The following is a 19844-nucleotide window of genomic DNA, read 5'->3' as shown; positions in this document are numbered from 1 at the left end:
ATACAAAAATGAAAAAATTTCAAAACATTTTTCAAAAGTGAGGGCGTAGCAGCTTTGGGCGGTTTGTGGGCGTTAGAGTGGGCGTGGCAAAAAGTTTTTTGGCAAATCGATAGAAATTTACTACACCAATACAAAAATGAAAAAATATCAAAACATTTTTCAAAAGTGTGGGCGTGGCAGTTTTGGGCGGTTTGTGGGCGTTAGAGTGGGCGTGGCAACATGAATCGACAAACTTGCGCTGCGTCTATGTCTCTGGAGTCTGTATGCTTAATCTCAACTTTGTAGCTTTTGTAGTTCCTGAGATTACAGCGTTCATACGGACGGACAGACAGACGGACAGACGGACATGGTCATATCGACTCGGCTATTGGTCCTGATCAAGAATATATATACTTTATATGGTCGGAAACCCTTCCTTCTGCCTGTTACATACTTTTCAACGAATCTAGTATACCCTTTTACTCTACGAGTAACGGGTATAAATATATAGCATACGTATGCCCTGGCCACAGCTTGGGCTTTGAAATTGGAAAAAGTTATGCAAATCTGCTGACGACGGGACAGGAAACGAGCGCATTGCCAAGCGCCAGAAATGAATTTGTTTTTATTTCCATGCTCTGGCTTCCCTCCCGTCGCCATTTGCCACTTGCCACTTTTGCGTGAAGCTTACGTGTGACAGGGGCAGTGTGTGTGGCCAGGACAGTATTTCCTAAATTCTTTACAAGTAAGGACGCTGCATATCTTTTCGCCAATAACATGAATGAGTTGGACTTCCGTTTTATTCGTTTATGCCAATAGGTTATGGTGTTTACTTACATTCACTTTGACTTTCTCGCAGTGCAGTGGGATGGGCGAGTTACGGCCAGCAGTTGTGTGCGCAAATCGCTCCGTAGTTTACCAAGGGCATTAAAGGCTTTCCTGCCGCACGGCCCAATGCCCGAGGCCCGAAGACCCCGATTCAGGACTCGATTCAGAACCACGTGCCTAAGTAAATAGCCAGGACACCAGGAGATAGAAAGAATAGCAGCTCACTCGGGCCTGAGTCTGAACTCAGCCGCATGGATTTAAATTCCCCGCGCGCCGTTGTCCCAATTACAACTGCCAACGCTTGGCTGGCTCTGACAGCACTTACCACCCCACAGGTTCGGGGGTTCCCCTCTTCCCGCTCGTCTTACCGTGCTTAATGCCAATTAAGCGTTTGTTAAACACCCTTTTCCCGCCCCTCCAGACCCCAATGTCACCCTCTGGTATTTACACCCCGTCTTTGATATTTCGCTGCGCATTGATTTTATTTTAAACATTTTGGTTCTTGCTGGATTACTGTTTTGAGTTTGCCCAACTTCTGAGATTTGTGTGCGATGTAATGAGTCCCAGCGCCCCGCACTTCCGTTGGCCTCGTAAGTAGTTCTAGTTAATTGGATTTATGCCGGTGATTGGTAATTGGGTCGGTGGGACTTGTATACCGAGTACTTCTAAGGTTAAATGGCATATTGGATTAGTGCAAAGGTATGTAACCGGGAGAATGTCGTGCATAAAGGAACAAGAAAAACGAATAAACTTAATAATTCTTTGTTAATTACTTAATTAGCTATTAAATATAAAACGAACACCATTAATCTGAAAAATTATACGCTAAATGATTTCTGGTAAATAACAAATGTCTTTGAGCCTAAATAAATAAATCTGTGGGAACCCATCACACATGAAGTCTAAAAACTCAAGTAAAGCGTTCATAGTCCTTTTAAATATTTAGCAATTGTGACTGGTTTAGTTTCAGGGCGTTTTTGTGGAACAGGCTCTCAGCAAGTGCCTTCAGTCTCGTAAACCTAAGCTAAGTAAACCTAAGAGAACCTCGGATAGCCCTTGGTAGCCCTTTCGCCAACCCATACCAAAACACGAAGATCGGCTGTAGGGCCTTGTTAATTGATATGGGCTCTGACTTATTCGCAGTCTGGAGCCAGTGCTACTTAATTCCCCTCTTTATTTCGCCACCGACTCACTGCCGCATCCAATCACTGATTAAACTCTTGAGCGACTTAGCGCATCTGCATCAACTGGACAGCATATGCTGGAAACCCGAGATAAGGGCTAAGCCAAGTCAGCCGTCCTATGAAAAATATGGAAATAAGAAGATGTACAAAGGCGAAACTGAGGTAGAAACAAGAGATGGCCTGCCGGCGTTCAAAGATCAAATGCTGCGAATCTTGCAGATATAAAGATACTTTTAGACTGCGGTTTTGCGGATTGGGCTGGGCCTCAATTTCGACTCCAGCTGGATGGGATACCCAAATTGTTTGCGCCAACCGGGCAACTAACCGCAGCCAGGGGTCGCACCTGCGTTTCAGCCAGCCAGCCTTAAAAGCTGCCTAACAACTGGTTGGAGGGATGGACGCGGCAGTCTTTCGTAAAGAATAATATTAGTACGAAATTATAAATGGTTTGATATGCAGTCTATTGATCATGTTCCAGAAACTATCCCTGGTTACTATCCAGCGTTTGGTTTCTCAATCTCCGGCGTCTTTCTTTCTTTTCTCTGCTTTATGATAGGGCTCTTCTAGCTACAATCCGGGGGCTCACCGAATTTACACTGAGGAAAATTATGGGTATACAGGATCTCAGCATTTAGCTGGGTCTCATGGAAATAGGACTTCGTTTAGCAGAACTATTGGTTCTCCCCCACTCCCCTTGTACTAATACTTTGTTTCTGGTAAATTTACTTAGTACTCCAACAGGGGAGCATCTTAAAGAATATGAAAAAATAATAGTATTGGAATTCTAATTAGTTCTTTGCCATAAACAAATTGTGGGTTAATATAGAATTTAAATTTGAAACTGTGATTTAATTTATTGACTTACGAATTAGTTTAAGTCTTAAGTATGAAAAACGAGGTCCTTAATTCACATATTTGTTTAATTCGGGTAAAAAAACGTTCTAACTAGTAACTAAAAGCTTACTCACTTATATTTTACATAACATGTTTCTAAATGAATCAGCCTTTTGGCTCTTTGTCTACCTCCCCACCCTTCTTTCTTCCAGTGTACATAATATGGGTAAGCTCCGTGCCCCTGGCCACGCAACTAGACGTCTTTCCCTTGGGCATGTCGATGATTATTATGTATGCTAAAATTCTATGCACGTACCGGCAGTGAAGCTTATCTGTATCGAATATGATTAAGTGCGCTGCGCTGCTCTCGACCCTCTGCTGAAGTCGCAGGCCTCGAACTCGTCTAGGCAGGAACCACATTCAGAGCCAGAGCCAAAGCCAGAGCCAGACAAATCAAGAATTCATTGCTGGCCCAGTCAAAGGCACAAAACCCGGACCAAGGCCCCGTCGGACCTAAACGTGCAACATTGAAAAGGGTACAAGGAGCGGAGCGAGCGCTAAGTAAACACAAACAATGGCTGGCAGCATTCAGCATTCATTCTACATTCAGCATTCAACTGCAGTGTACAGCTTCAGCTTCAGATACTGATTCGGTGATTCGAAATCCGCCTGGCAGGCATCCAGATCCAGACGCGGCCTGCAAATCCTCACAGTCATCTTCCATTTCAGGCTCAGACGGTGGCGGTCCACTTGGCATTTGCATTTTCTGGATAATTCATTAAATGCAGGGCTGCTTCTTGACTGCCTGCTTTTTACTTCTCAAATTGAATAACACAGAAAGCCAAATTTGCATTTCTTTTGAATTAAAGGGAAGGGAGCCTTCCTAGTATACTAAATACTTCTCTGGACTTTCAACAATTTCTTTTATTCATCGCTTCACGGGCGCACATGAGTTTTCATTCGAATATTCAAATTATGTTTATCGATTTTAATCTCCGTTTAAACTCACAAATGACTGGCCGCATGAGAAAATTCCTAATAGAATTAGTAAAAGATTGCTTTTGAAAACTAGTTTTAATACATTTCAGTCGCTTAGATAGGTAGTTTGATTGCATTTAATGGTAGATGTGATTATTTGGAAGGCGCAGAGGACGTTCTTATTCTTAATATTAATATACTTTTACTAATTCAATGGCAGTAAAGCAAAATTACACGACAATAGCTTCTTTAAATTTTAAATAGTAGCAAATAAAAGTAATAATTATATTTTGTGAGCAATCTTATTATAGTTTTTATATGTATATAATCAATTATTTAATCCCTTAGTAGTTACGTTACATTCGTTTGTTTGACATCACAGGGGCTTATTGATTATGGAGCTCATTTAACATCAGCAGCAGGCGCAGTCGTAATTAGCATTTTGCGAGATGCTCTGAATCGTTTTAAGACAATTTGTAATCGAACTAATTAGTATGCAGGTATTGCAAGTGGGTTCCATAAATCGGGTGGTCGGGTCTGGCAGATAAATAAGAATTAAACATGTTTGTTAATCCCCATCACTCGATTTAATTTTATTGATGTGATCTCTGAATTTATGCCATCCTGGCGAGCCGCACTCTATGGAAGTGTGCTTCGGTGATTCGGTTCTCGAGCGGGTTCAAAAGCCAGCTGATATCGAACCGGGTCGAGTGTGGAGTATAGTTACCTGGGATCTTGGCTCTCGAGTCGTCTCGAATCATTCCCAGCATGTGCAAATACGCTCTACTCTACGGCTGAGCTTCCCATGATTTATTTGATTTATAGCAATTGCTTTATATATTGCTTGTTGTTAAACGTTTTTTAATTCAGATTCCGATCCCTTGGGCACTTGAGTTTCTTTCTTCTTTTAGGTTTTCAGTTTTGTGTGCGCCTCTTGAGATCGCCGCATTAAAATTCAACTCGTACTTAAGTCGTGAAATGCTTAATACTTGAGATATTTTTGTTCCCGCTGTATTTGCATTTTTGGAGACACTCGACTGTGAGCAATTTTCTAATGGCCTTCCTCGTTCCCCGCCCTTCCATTAGGGGTTGTTCCTCCAGAACGATGTGCATATATATTAAATTGCTTCGTATGGCGCAATAATGAATTCGAGGAAGGTCGGGTGATTCAACCTGTCATTAAGCAACCAGATACCTTGTACTTATTGCCATATACTGCGCACAGGGATGCTACCATCCATCCATCCATCCATTCATCCATCCATCCATCCATCCATCCACCCATACGTCCGTTCATCCTAACTGTGAAAAGGTGCAAACATCCTGCACTCCCGCCTGAATGCAAAAAATTGCAAATAAACGGAGGAGAAACCCTCTTCTCGGGCTCCTGAGAAATTCACACGGTGCCGAGCAAGAGTCCTTGTGGACGAACAATGCCGGCCTGCAGAACGGTAAATGTGTGTCGGGCCAGATAAAAACCAGATCCCAATGAACTCGGCTGCTGTGCAAACAATTAAAGTGACGACGATGACTACGACGACTGAAGGGCGGACATCGCAGCAAGGCGCAGCTTGGATCTCCTCGTTGCAGTGGCACTTCCGCAGAAAATCCAGGGAGACGTGTTTCAGTTACAAGGAAAAAGTATTTCAAGCCCCTCTTACACACGCTGGTATTGTCCAGTATGGTGCAGGTTGGAGCTTGAGATGCTGATCATGTATCTGACCAGAACGTAGAGCTTACATTTTTGGATGATTGAAATATTTATAGCCAAAACCTTAAACCCAAATAAAGTTTTATGGAGTTTGTAAAAGTAATAGTTGAATGACAACTTCTTATCCGCAGTCAAGTCTCAATATTGCAAACTCTACTTTGGTGATGGGTATCAAAAGTAAGAGCTACGCTCATCTACAGCAGTAGAAGATATACATATATACGGACGTTCAAGTGCTGAAAATAAAACGCAAAATACCTCCTCTGAAATGAGAACTCTGAAATGTTATTATGATTGATGGGCGCGAAGGGAAAACGAAACCAGAACATCAGGCGCACGAAAATCGAAGTTGAAGTACACGAACAGAACAGTCGAGCGTCGCATGATATAAGTTATATTCACTGGAAATGAGGCATCAGAATTAGTGAGGATTGTTCCATTTTCAAGGACGGCGACTGGGCCTCGAAACACTCTTCCTCGCCCATTGTGCATTGTTGAGTCCTCTCCTTTCCGCATAATCCTCCACTTTTTTGTTCGGGATATCATGCGTATAGAATTTCATTTGATTGAGCGCTTAATCAAGCAAACATAAATGTGCACTTATTAATAAAAAGTGTTCGGGTACCGTTTCATTTATTGTTTATCTGCTCAGTCGTAGCTGAGTGAAGCCCGTGGATTGCCGGACTGCTGGTCACGGCGATAATGACTGGGCAAAGGATCGATCGGTGGTTGTAAATTAAAAAATATATAAAAGAACGTTATCTAGAACTTGGGTACGCGGGCGGGTATGAATTATATTTTTTGTGGGCTTTGTACAGCGAAACCCAGCACAACCCAACCCAACCCAACACAAATTTATCTTTGAAAACGAATGGGTAAGTGGATAAAAACTGAGCACTGCGTTATATAAATGATACAGACCAGTATTCCTAATATTTTTGTATTACTTGTATATATATACCGAGGAATTGTATAAGTGGTATTAACATTTCATTACCTAAGATATATTATAATTCGCCCCTGGTTAGCGAACATCTTATCCGAAAAGTTCCTATTCAATGGGTCCGTTGTCAACCCGTAACTCTGTGCGGATGACTGATGAACCACAGCCGTAACCATCTCATCCATTTATACGGGAGTTCACCCGTAACAAACCACCCATTGATATCGCCTCATAATCATGGACCTGTTTACTAGCAGAGTTAAAGGTCCATTCCTCTGTTCGCCTTAACCCATTGCTGAACGAAAAGAGACTCCCGCTTTTTCTAAAACCTCCATTGTGTTGTCCAAAGTTGATTGTTTCATTTGCATTGTTGATGCCGCATGGCATCTTTTTTATTACCTGCAATTTTATTTTGCGCGTTATTAAAGCGCAAGCACTTCTTACTAAAATGTGTGGATGTATCTGACGATTTTGTTGTTCCTTCTTCTGGAGCCTAAAAAACAGTCGGCGGATGTCGAGCGATGTAGGGGACTTCAAGCTTCTTTCCGTCTGACTGAATCGAATGGCCTTTTGCAGAGCTGAACCGCCCTTTCCTTTCTTCAGGCCCACAAAAGACCCCACAGAACCTCTTCAGACTTTCTATGGGCATTTGTATGAAATTTAAATACCTATTCAGTATTCAAAATGCGAGGCAACTGCGCAGAGACCTAAATACTTAAGTAGTTTCCGAGTGCTGCCAAAGACACACAGAGACACACAGGGCGACACAAGGCGACGCTTTCATATGCAGACACACGTTTTCTTCGGCGGAGGAGGCCCCAGATACAGATTCGTATTCGAAGTCGGATGCAGATGCCAGCAGACAGATATAGATAGTCAGATACTCGGATACTCAGATAATCAGATACGAGCGGACATAGCAAGCTGGATTAAGCCTCCCAGCTACGAGCACTTCAAATTGTGTTTGCCTCGCGTAAGATTTAATCATTATTGATTTATTTTGTTTGGCTTTAATTTATGACTCCCGAGTAGGGCATCATTTTTTCTATACGTCTTTTCCCATTCGCCTACTGCACAAGCTGAAATCAGGAGCGGTACGGGGTATCGGTAGTCGGGGCTTTCCGTGGCTTACCCAGCTGTGCCATATTTCACCGGATGGGACGGCAGTACAATATGCATTGTGGGCGTAATAATTATTCGAGACATGGTTGCGGGGTCCAATCATGAGCTTATCAGTTGTGGACTTATTTATGGAAAGTTGTGGAAGTGTATTTATAAAGTCCCAGTAAGATACTTTCTTTGTCATTTAATATTAAAGGGTTAACGATAGAAAGAAATCCTATGTGTAACTTTTTTCACTTACCTTATCTTTCAAGATAAAACTTTAAGAGCCTTGCTCCTTAAGAGACTTGCCACTGAATTACGTTAGAAACTGTTTCAGTTTATGTAAACACAATTCTTCGCTTCCTGTGACCTGTTCTTATGGACCTGTTCCAATATGTTACTCAAGAAAACAACCTTTGATCCCCAGCTATGTCGTCGAGCTGAAAACTTTTCATCTTGGCTTCCTTCCCCATTCGGCTTAAGATTCTTGGATTTCAGCCAGTGGCAACTTAGCAGCTCCTCCCCCGTCGTCATGGCTGACAACCCTTGCAGGTAACCTTTCATTTAACATTAACCACCAAGTCCCAGCAGCCGACTATTCACTACCCCTTCGCCCGAGCTTCCACACAGAAACTTCAAACGGACAAAAAGGAAAATGTAACGCACCGAAACGCTCTTGTAACTTGCTATCCAGTTAAGTTAAAAGTTTTCGCTGGAGCAGAAACCGTTAATCAAAATTAATTACACATAACCAGTGCCAGTCCGCCCGCTCCCCGCACCACGTGCCCCTTTCCCGGCCGGAAAAGTACGTGCCACGCCCACATGCGACATGCAAACGAAGACAAGAAAAACGCCGAAGCAGCAATTGTAATTTACTTAATGAGCAACATTTAGTCAGCCGACGAGTCCAGATGGTCATAATATAAAAGAATCGGCGGAGGGGGAGAAAACTACCATAGGATTGAGGGATGGCAAATAGTATGGGTGGTTGCTAAGTAAGTCAGACAATACCAGATTCTCGAACTATAAAATATGTAATATGTGCAATCTACGTCAGTGTTTGAATTTGGCAAATTATTTGCAGTATGTACTTTAAGCTATCTGTTAGCCATACAAAATTTTGAATTCAGAAATTATGAATACATATTTGACTTAAACATAAGAATATAAAAATAATGTGTTTATTAATATAATATACTAAAAAAATAATGAAATTATCGTTGAATTTTCCTTTACTTTTGAGAATCAAAAATACACCTCGTTAATATGTATACTTAATATTCGACGTATCGTATTGCTCTTCCATTAAGAACGACTGCAATCTTTAGTGTGAGCAGATCGTTGGCAGATAACCGCGCTTTGTAATTCTATTTTATAATAATTATAAATGAATAATAAATGAATAATAAATGAATAATAAATGAATAATAAATGAATAATAAATGAATAATAAATGAATAATAAATGAATAATAAATGAATAATAAATAAATAATAAATAAATAATAAATTAATAATAAATTAATAATAAATTAATAATAAATTATTGGTCATCTCTAGGTTGATCGTATTGGAAAAAGAGGTCCACGCATGGTGGACATGGGGTAACCGATGTCGCCAGTTGGCCACTGCGCAGTTGTGTAATTAAAGTTCGCATGACCAGGTGCGTCTATACCCCCAATCCGCCAGGGTGTTTACGGACCCAAAGACATCGACCTATCAACCCCAACCCGCATTCACATGTTCTTGGCATTTAATGAGTGCTACGCACACGGAAAGAAGTATTGGCAAGTATTGATTTTCTATTCGTATGCGGCCAATTTATTGAACTCCCCAATTATATAGCACTAACTTGATTATAATTGCTCTCCGCGAAGCGTTTAGTTGAAATGATAATTAAATATGAAACAGATGGATCAAGTGAGCATGGATCGAAATGTTTCAGTAGGCAGATAACTGGATCATTGATTTAAATGAGTGAATATAACAGCAGCCCAGCCAAAAGCATACGTTATTTTATAACATATTTCAATGTCTCTTTGGGCACTTCCAACACCTTTTCTCTGGGTGCACTTTGCAATTCTTCCCCTATCAAAGTCCCCTACCAAGTCTCGAACTCGAGGTTGAACTCGAACTATTGATGTGCGGCTTTTGTCTAAGCATCCGCTTCTTATGTCCGCAAGTTTACGGATACGTCGACTGTCATTTTCGCGTGCACGGCGTGTACTCCACTGGGCTGCTGGTAAGTGGACATTAGGGGAATTCTGCGGATGCTATGTAGGCATATGTGCCTTATATAGAGCAGCTATTGACAGCCACTTGCCATTGCCATTCTCCTCGAGTGGCAATCGAGGAGAAATCGCAGAGAACTCTGTGCTAAAAAAAGCAATTGCTTTTGACGGATGTGTGTTGGACTCTCCGCAAATGTACATAAGATGTTTGTTTCGCAAAATGGGTTTTTTCTTGGTGGAAAGCGTGGCCAGTGTGGAATCTTTACTGCGTTGAGTGCCGACTTTTGTACGTGACGAACTGAAATTCATAAATGTTTGGTTAAAAACCCAGTAACAATTGTCAACGTATTACCCAAGAATAGAATCTCCAATCAGTCAGTAAACGTTTCAAAATAATAGCTTTATCTTAGTCTCCTGTATCTAAGATCTCAGAACTACAAAAGCTAGAAAGTTGAGATTAAGCATACAGACTTCAGAGTAATAGACGCAGCGCAAGTTTGTCGATTCATGTTGCCACGCCCACTCTAACGCCCACAAAGCGCCCAAAACTGCCACGCCCACACTTTTGAAAAATGTTGTGATATTTTTTTATTTTTGTATTGGTCTTGTAAATTTCTATCGATCTGCCAAAAAACTGTTTGCCACGCCCACTCTATTGCCCACAAACCACCAAAAACTGTCAGTGTTGAAGACTCTCCTTCGCACTCCCACTAGCTGAGTAACGGGTATCAGATAGTCGGGGAACTCCACTATAGCGTTCTCTCTTGTTTCTTAACTGGAATCACTGGAATTTAAACATCAAAATGGCAATATCCGATTGACACTTAGGGGACACTCAGAAGTTCATATGCTTTATGTTCTATGCGAAATTATATCTGGAGTACGGGTGTCTATCTTCCTCGGCATCTGCATCTGTATCCGTATCCGTTGCGCAATCGTCATCATCATCATCTATTTACAAGTATGTATTTGCTGCTGCTACAATTTTCAAACATTTTTTAACGACTTGCGGTTTATGGCGGGTCGGGTCGTTTTGGCTGCTCTTGGTTTGGGAATAGGCATGGGTATGGGTCTACAGCTTCGTGTGGTATGCATCCATACCACACATGGCATCCCCTTCCCCGACTCCTCTTGCTGCTGATGCATTCATGTGGAAATGAGTGTAGCCAGCTCACAAAGTTGCATGTGCAGAGGGAAAAAATTGTTTGGTTCAAAAATAAATGTTAAATTGTAAAAGTATGTTATGGAATATTATGTCTCTGCACTTGGACAAACATGGTAGAGCTGAGTTTAAAACTGCTCAATTTAGTAAGATTTCAAGTATAGTGAAGTAGCAAATATGCCGAAGAATACACCAATTTTACTAATTTTTCTCTGTGCACAGATGCGAGAAAAAACAAACCAAACCAAACCAAGCCTCACAGTGGGAAAACAATGCCAGTTTGCGCTGCTTCTGCTGGCGATGGCGACTACATAAGTGGTAATAATAATTCCGCTCAAGAGGCGTCGCCCGGCGTTTCATTTCAATGACACACAAACCGACAACGACGACCGCCTCTGCTGCTGATGACGACGACAACGACGATGACGATGACGATGACGTAGGGGGAAGGAAGAGTGGGTTCAATGGGCGGCTGGGTTGCTCGGTGGCTGGTGGGAGGAAGGCGAGGAAGGGGACACATTGGAGGCGACAATGACAGGGCTCTGCCTGAGGATGCCGCTGACGTGAATGGAGAATTACTGAATGCTAGGTGCAGCGGCAGCTAATCCGTGTTTTTGTCGTCGGACGACCCGCATCGCCTAAGCCGCTCGTCGTACATATGATATATGAGCCGATATAAGCCGCATTCTGAGGAGACATCCCCACGAGGGGTTGTGTTCCTGAGTCACAACGAATACTGTATGTCCTTCCACTGCAGAACGTATTTTAAAATACATCTAGGCTGTAGCAGCAAGGGCATCAGCCAGGGCAGAACCATTCCGCCCTTCTGCAGTCCCGCATCTATTGTTGTGCGATGGCTTAATATTGCATATGCACGACTTGTCACTTATTCATTGCCCCGACTATTAGGAAGATACTCCGCTATTCAACGTACGCTGGTGGCTCCTTTGATTGCATTGTCTCGTCATGATCTCGGGTTCGAGTGGTTACTGGCGTTGCCTTCCTCTCACCCTTTTTTTTTTATAGCCCTCAGGAAGCCCTGCAGTACCCTACCGCAAGCACCTGCCCTTGGTCCATTGGATTATTTTGGGGCAGTTTAATACAGAATTCTCCCGGCAGATCGGACTCCCAATTAAAAGGGCTGTGTCTTGTGGATATGGCTCTTAGTGTGGCTTTGCCTGCTAAAATCGAATACCCGTATAATCACTCGATCCCCACATTAAATTCTGCTATCCGCCCATGTCCTGATTTGAACGCTTCTTGCTGCCACTCACTTGACATACTATTATGTTGATGACACTGTTGTATATATGCTTCTTTTTTCGCTGCTGCCGTCCTTGTTTTTGCTTTCCTCAGCCGCAGTGGCAGCAACAATGCAAACCATTTTTATGGGCATTCTGGGGCTGCGGAATACATCTCTCGCTCCCTCCTCGTGTATCTCGCCATTCTGTCTTGGGGCATGGCTAAATTTCCTGCACGCGGTGTTTTATGCAAAGGGTATATGGCATATGGGAAGTTTAATGTAACAGTCTAATCATCCCATACAAACCCAGAAGAACTTGTTTTAATTTTAGCTACAATAGTTATAGTGCTTTCGTATGACGATATCAGCGCTTTGGAAGTTACCTTTATTTTATGGAATAATTATTGCAACTAAATACGTGGAGTGTTGTAGTGACTTACTGCTGTTGGGTCTCCCCAACGGCGGAGTCTATATCTATGAGTATTTATTACCCCTTCATCGCAGTCTGAGTCTCGTTTATCCATTCCGAGAAGCAGCCGCATTGCTAAGGTTTCCATTGCTGCGAGATGATCAAATGCGTTTAATTGGACAGATGTATACAGTAAAGAGGGGAAGCTGGGCGGCATTTAACTGGTTTTTCTGCTCCCGCTCCGAGAGGATAACCCGTTGAAACCCCAGATATCGTCTAATGAAGAAAAATGAATTGCACCGATGATTCGACGGATTCAAGTTTCGAACGGGGAAAGTCTTCCGCTACTATCCGAGGGAGCTTTATCTAGTGAATTTCCACCCAGCACGTAACACGAACTTTGCGTGTAAATTTCATTTATTGATTTATGACGAGGCACGTAGCTACACTACATGCGTATGTGCATGTGTGAGGAAAGGCATTTGTATAAATACGCAAAATAATGGCATCTCCAATGTGCGAACTTCCCCTGACCATAAATCAAGATGAGCCCGACAAACAAAACGATTTTCATGCCTTCCTTTCGCCGCTCCGCGCGAAAATACATATATTCAGCTGGGCCAGCCTCGCTTGAAAAGTTCTATTTGATTTCGTATTAGGAGCAAAACTGCTGAGCTCACATAAATTCCGCTTTTAAACGAAAATTAGTGGGGGCGGTTGGAGCCGAGTGGAATGGAATAAGCTCGTTCGAGAGATTAAAGTTGGCAACGTCCAGCAGTACGTGGCTTGGAAATCATTTCTGGCGCGGCATTTCTGCCATCTCAGCTCGACTTTGGATGAGGAACGTGGAAGAGGAAGTTTTTTGGACCGAAAATTACTTGCGCAAATATTGCTTTGTTCAATCGACGCCGCAGCTTGGAAATTATGTGGCAAAACTTGCAGGCGGAGCAATTACAAAAGTTTTCCCTGGACAACTGTCTCAGATGACTTGAGGGAAGTTCTCGATTGCACACGGAAATTATTCGTTGTGGAAAAGGATATTAAAGAACACACCACTTAAATGTCGAATTACGAGAGTTCTCAAATCCTTAAAATATATAGAAAATAATAAAATATATTATGAGCAATATAGCTTTACGATTTACCGTGACTATAGTTTTCTGCTCTGAAATCAACAAAAAATCTCATAACTGAAGACACTTTTAAAGATGATTTTGTACTACGACGTACGTTCACCATCACTTGATTATTAAACTCGTTACAAAATCATTCATTATATATTTCCTCCGAGTTCCAGAAATGGAATTATCATACAATCATACAATCGATTTGGGCGCACGGCCACTTTCTCAACTAAAATCAATTAAATTTGCCCCGAAGACAACCCGTCCCTCGGAATCCGGTGATCTGCGAGCCCTTTAATTGACTTTGTCAAGGCTGAGCGCATGCCCAACGCCCTTCCCGAAACTGTTTAATTGCACACGCGGTCCGTGAAAGGGCCCTGGATCTCGGACCACATATTCAGCTCTACCTGAATATGCCCTCTCCCTGTCCAGTTCCCGTCCCGAACATATGGCGTGCGGGCACATCGCAGCCCAGCGAGTGGCTCGTAAAAAATGATCTCCTGCATTGTTCCGCCGATCGGTCGGGGTGCCCATAAAACGCAGTCCCAGTACAGAACGGCGGCGGACACTGATTCCCATTCCCATTCCAACTAACAACTCAGAACCAGAAACAAAACCAGCCCAAGCGAGCGGCGACGTCGGCATAAATCACTGGGAACTTGTTAATTGTGCGCCTATTTATTAGATGCTTTCGGTTTTCGGAAAATTGAGGTGGTAACTGATGGGCAGACACATGCCGCTAAAAGGGGAAAACAGACATCGAACAGGTGACTGTGTGTGCCAGACTTCCACAAGGTAGAAGGGCTCCGATCCGAACTCGAGATATCAAAGAGACCGTTCGCGGAACTCAATTTAATCAATCTCCAATAAAAACTAAAGCCTCTCCCGACACTCAACACTTTCGGGTTGTCGCAGCAATTAATAAGATGTATTTCGAGGCGCACGGAGAATCTGTCGTTTGGGATACATTCGACAAAGTCGTAAAGCTATTGCTTAAAGTATATTTCTTGCGAAAAAAAAGAACATTTTCAGGTCAAGACTGCAAACAAATCATTATGGTATTAGCGACCAAACTTGAAAAATAATATGCATGAGTAATACAAAATCGCAAGTGTAATAAAAGATTTGAGCCGCCTTCCTGGATTGCTGGTTATTGGGTAGTTATACAACTTTTTATCTAAAATCTGATTATCAGAATTTTGTTTTGCATTTAAACTTGTATTGGGCAGCTTCATTTTTCGAATATTCAGAGCTCTTGGGCACTTTACGAACAGTTGCAAGTCGGTATCAATTGGTACAACACCAGGTCTTTCGGACTAGTATCTCTGGTAACCTTGAAGGTCAACATAAATTATTCTTTATGGAGTGACTCTTCCTAGTGAATTCTTGTGCTGAGCTTGAGTTACTCAAAAGTTACACCATCCAGCGGCAGTGGATACCAGCTAGAGATTAATCACCCAGATAGATCAGCGTTTAGACAGGAATCGGTGATTGAAGATACTGAGGGAAGATACAGAGCTCGAGGGAGGGGTTCGAGAAAAGTTTCCTGCACCGATTGGAGGATGATTGGTGCTCTCCCACAAAATCGGACCCAAAGAATACAGCATACTACTCCTACTCGTACAAGGCAAAAGTGGCATTTCCCTAGTGCTGATGGTGGCTTAAAACAAAACATTCTCAATAAAAGGAATCGGAGTAAGCGCTTTGACCTTGACAGCAGGTTGAACCATATTTGTTTATAAAACATTGGCAATAAACAAATGTTATTATGAACAAAAACACTAGATGAGTTGTACAAAAGAAAAATGAATAGGGAGTTCATATTGGTGAGTTACCATTTTCGGTGTTATATCCGGTGTATTTAATGAATCCGTTGTTCACTGAATTAACAAGAATTTGTATATGTAGTGTACGTCTAATATATTTGAAAACCATTTGGATTTGGATATTAAAATATAATACCACTAATACTACGAACCAAAGTTAACTGTAGTAGTGTCTGTTCTTCATTACATTTATTATAATTATGTCGTTCAGGTAACAATTTAAAGAACCTATAAAACCAAATCCTGCTCCAATTACTCCAGCTCTTCTCATCCACCCATCGTAACAATTTATCAGTTGACAATCCGAACCATTTGAATCAACATAAACGGTAACAAATATTTATGGGCAATGGAGCGAATGTTTTCATTTCGAAGCGCTTATTTATTTGTTAAACAACTTTTCCAGCAAACACAGACCCACACAATAAATAGTACGACGGCGTGTGTCCACAAATACACAAAATTCTGAACACAGTTTTGTGTATTTCGTGTGTACTTTTCTGCCATGCCAGCTAGCATTTAATGTTTTTATTTGGTTTCGTTAATGACAATGCTTTGTCTTTCCCTGTTTCAGTTGGAATGTTATAGGTACAGATGAGGTCGAAAGGTCGCAAAGAAAATAATTTGAAGGAAATAAGATATTACTTTAAACATTAGAATATTAAAGTGATGCACATTATTTGCCGTTGGCAATACGTTATGTAATGTATCCAAATTATATTGCAGCTCAAGCCTTTAGGCTCCTCCATCAGTTTAGTAGTAGTAGCTTAGACCTCAAATCAAAAGTCCATTAAAATATTACTATAAAAACAGAACACTGCGTGAAACACAATTTAATGATCTGAACGAAGGAAGACATCTTGATGATGTATTAAACCAGCGCTTTTAAACTAAATAAATAACAGACATATGAATTACTGTAAGCCCGAACCACTACGAGTCTCCTGAATGTCTTGTTTAAACTCTATATATCTATGAATCTATCTATCTATCTATCTATCTATCTATCTATCTATCTATCTATCTATCTATCTATCTATCTATCTATCTATCTATCTATCTATCTATCTATCTATCTATCTATCTATCTATCTATCTATCTATCTATCTATCTATCTATCTATCTATCTATCTATCTATCTATCTATCTATCTATCTATCTATCTATCTATCTATCTATCTATCTATCTATCTATCTATCTATCTATCTATCTATCTATCTATCTATCTATCTATCTATCTATCTATCTATCTATCTATCTATCTATCTATCTATCTATCTATCTATCTATCTATCTATCTATCTATCTATCTATCTATCTATCTATCTATCTATCTATCTATCTATCTATCTATCTATCTATCTATCTATCTATCTATCTATCTATCTATCTATCTATCTATCTATCTATCTATCTATCTATCTATATATCTATCTATTTATCTATCTATCTATCTATCTATCTATCTACTATACATATTTTGCTTATAATGACACCATTAACTCGACTTTGCCGAGAAAACCCCAGGGTATGGGTAACTTCGGCAACTTAGTTGGCCTTTGCTAGCCCCTGCATGTGTTTGCCTAGTTGGTTGACGATGATGATTGCCAACTGTCGACAAGGGTCGCTGTTGTTGTCTATTTATAAGAATAGTATCTGCACTCGATGGGCCCTGCTGTGCTCATTTGTTTTTTCAGCCGGCAAACACAGATATAGATACAGATACAAGCCTCGTCGGGGCCAGACATCCGCACATGCGATGTGGCGTTCAATTACTTTCATAAATTATCGATAATTGCCTAATGCGGTTATCAGCAACAAAGGCGCGGAACTATCTCCCAAGGAGTATCTTCCGAGTTTCCTGCTCCACTGAGATACATGGGTGGGCAACCCCCATCTGAAATTCATAAGCTCACTAACTTTTCAGCAGCCAGACTGCAATCAGTAGTCGGCAGCTGGCAATTTCCCAGGCTGGGCAAATACAATTAAAATGCCATAAAGCAAATTAGCCACGACAAACTTTTCATATTTAGCCGCGAGCTGTGCAAATTAGATGCGACAAGAGTGGCTAAAATGAAAGCTCCACTTTTCAGGGGGCAGGGATACTAAAACACATCCTGCGCCTTCGTAATTGGCAGGCGTAGCGACTGGCAACTTCAGCAAACTGTGGCAACTATGTGGCACAAAGTAAAGAACTTACTGCGACAGTATCGAGATGCTGGGGTAATACTCGGGAGTTCTGCAATTAAGGAGATGAGGAAAATTTCTTTGATGACCTGAGTGTCACTGATTCGGCTCCTCCCAGCTACGAGTATACGGCTGAATTATCGAATCAAATCTGTTCACTGTATATTTGCATTAACCAGTTCCGCGGGAGGTAGCTGTTAAATCTAAAGTAAACGCAGGGGAGAACACCAGTCGATTTCCTTGACTATCAGATACCTAGTACTCAGCTAGTGGTAGTACAAGCTTTTGCTTCATCAGCATTTCCATAATCAGGGGTTTCATACTATTCACAGAATAAAGTATTTCAAACAAATTATGGGACTTGGAACAGGAACTTGAAATTTAAAAACCTTATAGTTTCGTTAAAATTTAAAAGCCACGGATGAATATCCAGTTTTTGTTGGAGTATAGACTAATTCCTTTGGTGATTATTGCTATTATAATTCATTTGAATAATGCCCCTTTCTTACCGTTGAAAACCGGATATTAATATTGCTTAAAGGGTGTGCGGGAGAAATGCTTTCTTGAAATCTCAACTAACCGCCTGTGCAAACTCATCTCTCTACGTTGTACGACCTGCCGCAAGTGTATTAAATTATAATTTTTGTGCATGACATAGGGTCATGAAACATGCCTAATGACACATTTGCCACAGTCTGGAACAAAACGCGGCCTGCCACCACAGCAACAACACTGAGAGGGGGTGGATTGGAGGGGTTGAGGGGCGGGAAGGTCGCAGCTCGCATGCCCAGGGGCAGACTCTGCGTGTCTCCCTCTTGTCAGGATAATGACTCTGACTCCAAGCCCGACCCCTTGTATATTGCTACAATTAACCACGCTCGTTATGTTCCAGGCGTGCGGCAGTCGAAAAGAAATTAAACCAAATTGCTGCAAAACCGAAAATTTACACTTGTAATGCAACTTAAGGAACACCGATGTTAAGTCGAGGGAGTAAGGTTTTAGTCTGATGTCGCGGCTATATACTAAGGGTATATATAGGGTATATATAGTTACAAGTTTAGGTATATTACAAAGGCACAGGTTCAAAAGGTTTTTGTTTACCTATGCCAGTTTTATATTGAATCATTAATAATGTTATGCAAGTTGTATATTTCTCAAAAAGCATGTTTGTAACCTGAATTAGTCGATACATTTCATATGTTATTGAGATAAATATAGATACAGACACTAACAGACAAATTATAAAAGTTGAGTATAAAGGCAAAGTTCAAAAACAGAGCGGCACAAGCAATGAGGTATTGGGCTAATGTCTATTAGGCTTTGCTGGAAGTTTTCCTGCCTCCTTCCCGGCTTTTCCGACCCCTTCCACCCCAAAAACTTTTCATTTGCCGCACAGTGGAATGGCCAAAGTTGCGGAGTCAAGAAGCACGATAAGAGCACTCGGGAATGTTTCATGTTTTTTCTAAGGGCCAGCAGATAATATCCGTAATGGTGCTCACCACATTTAGTTGGCTGCACAGTTTTGGCTTGCTTTAGTGACCATTAAAAAAAATGTTCCAGGAATGTTTCTGGCCAACGCGAACTCTGGACCCTAAGAATTAGAGTTCGGGCGATCCATCTTTTCAGTTCTTTTCGTATTACATGGAGTTGATAAAGTAACAGACGATTATGTATAGAGCAGTAGTAAAAGTAGTACTTACGTATGCTCGAGCTTTACATAAGGCAGGGAATTATTAACCCTGAAATCCCCTACCAGTTTAGCGACACGCAGCTGTCTCACATACCTTCTTAGTTCCATTTGCGTTTCGATTTAAGCTGCAATCAAACACCGAGGCTTTAAGTACACCATTCCTCTCTCGGATTACAGTTATCATATCTCTTTCGGTATGCCATTTCTTTTGTGCTCGACTTTATGGGTCTTGCACCACTGTGATTGTCGAAGGAAATTTGAGTCGTGGTCATGTGGCACTTGGTTTTCTGAGCTCAGCTTGAGGTCCTTCTGCTCTATTGTTTTTCCTCTTTTGGCCCTACGTGTTGCAGACAAACAAAACACGAGAACAAAGATAAAATACAACACAAACGCGGCACATAGACTAGACA

At 41.4% G+C, this 19844-nt stretch overlaps 1 protein-coding gene and 1 long non-coding RNA gene across 2 annotated transcripts; both read left to right on the top strand.

The window, feature by feature from the left end:
* The first annotated feature begins 7136 nt into the window (after window positions 1-7136).
* On the top strand, window positions 7137-8902 carry LOC120321892. The gene is made up of 3 exons (XR_005561620.2): window positions 7137-7430; window positions 7989-8254; window positions 8317-8902. It is a non-coding gene; the product is annotated as an uncharacterized LOC120321892 (long non-coding RNA).
* A 6212-nt stretch (window positions 8903-15114) lies between these two features.
* LOC26535770 lies at window positions 15115-15552 on the top strand (the record flags this gene model as incomplete). The annotated part of the gene is given in 2 exon segments (XM_039376200.1): window positions 15115-15237; window positions 15239-15552. Coding segments are annotated over 2 exon segments (339 nt in total), but the record flags the coding sequence as incomplete, so codon positions are not given.
* Window positions 15553-19844: the final 4292 nt, after the last annotated feature.

Source organism: Drosophila yakuba, chromosome 3R, assembly GCF_016746365.2.
Source record: "Drosophila yakuba strain Tai18E2 chromosome 3R, Prin_Dyak_Tai18E2_2.1, whole genome shotgun sequence".
Classification (NCBI taxonomy): domain Eukaryota; kingdom Metazoa; phylum Arthropoda; class Insecta; order Diptera; family Drosophilidae; genus Drosophila; species Drosophila yakuba.
This window is presented reverse-complemented; position numbering and strand designations above follow the sequence as displayed.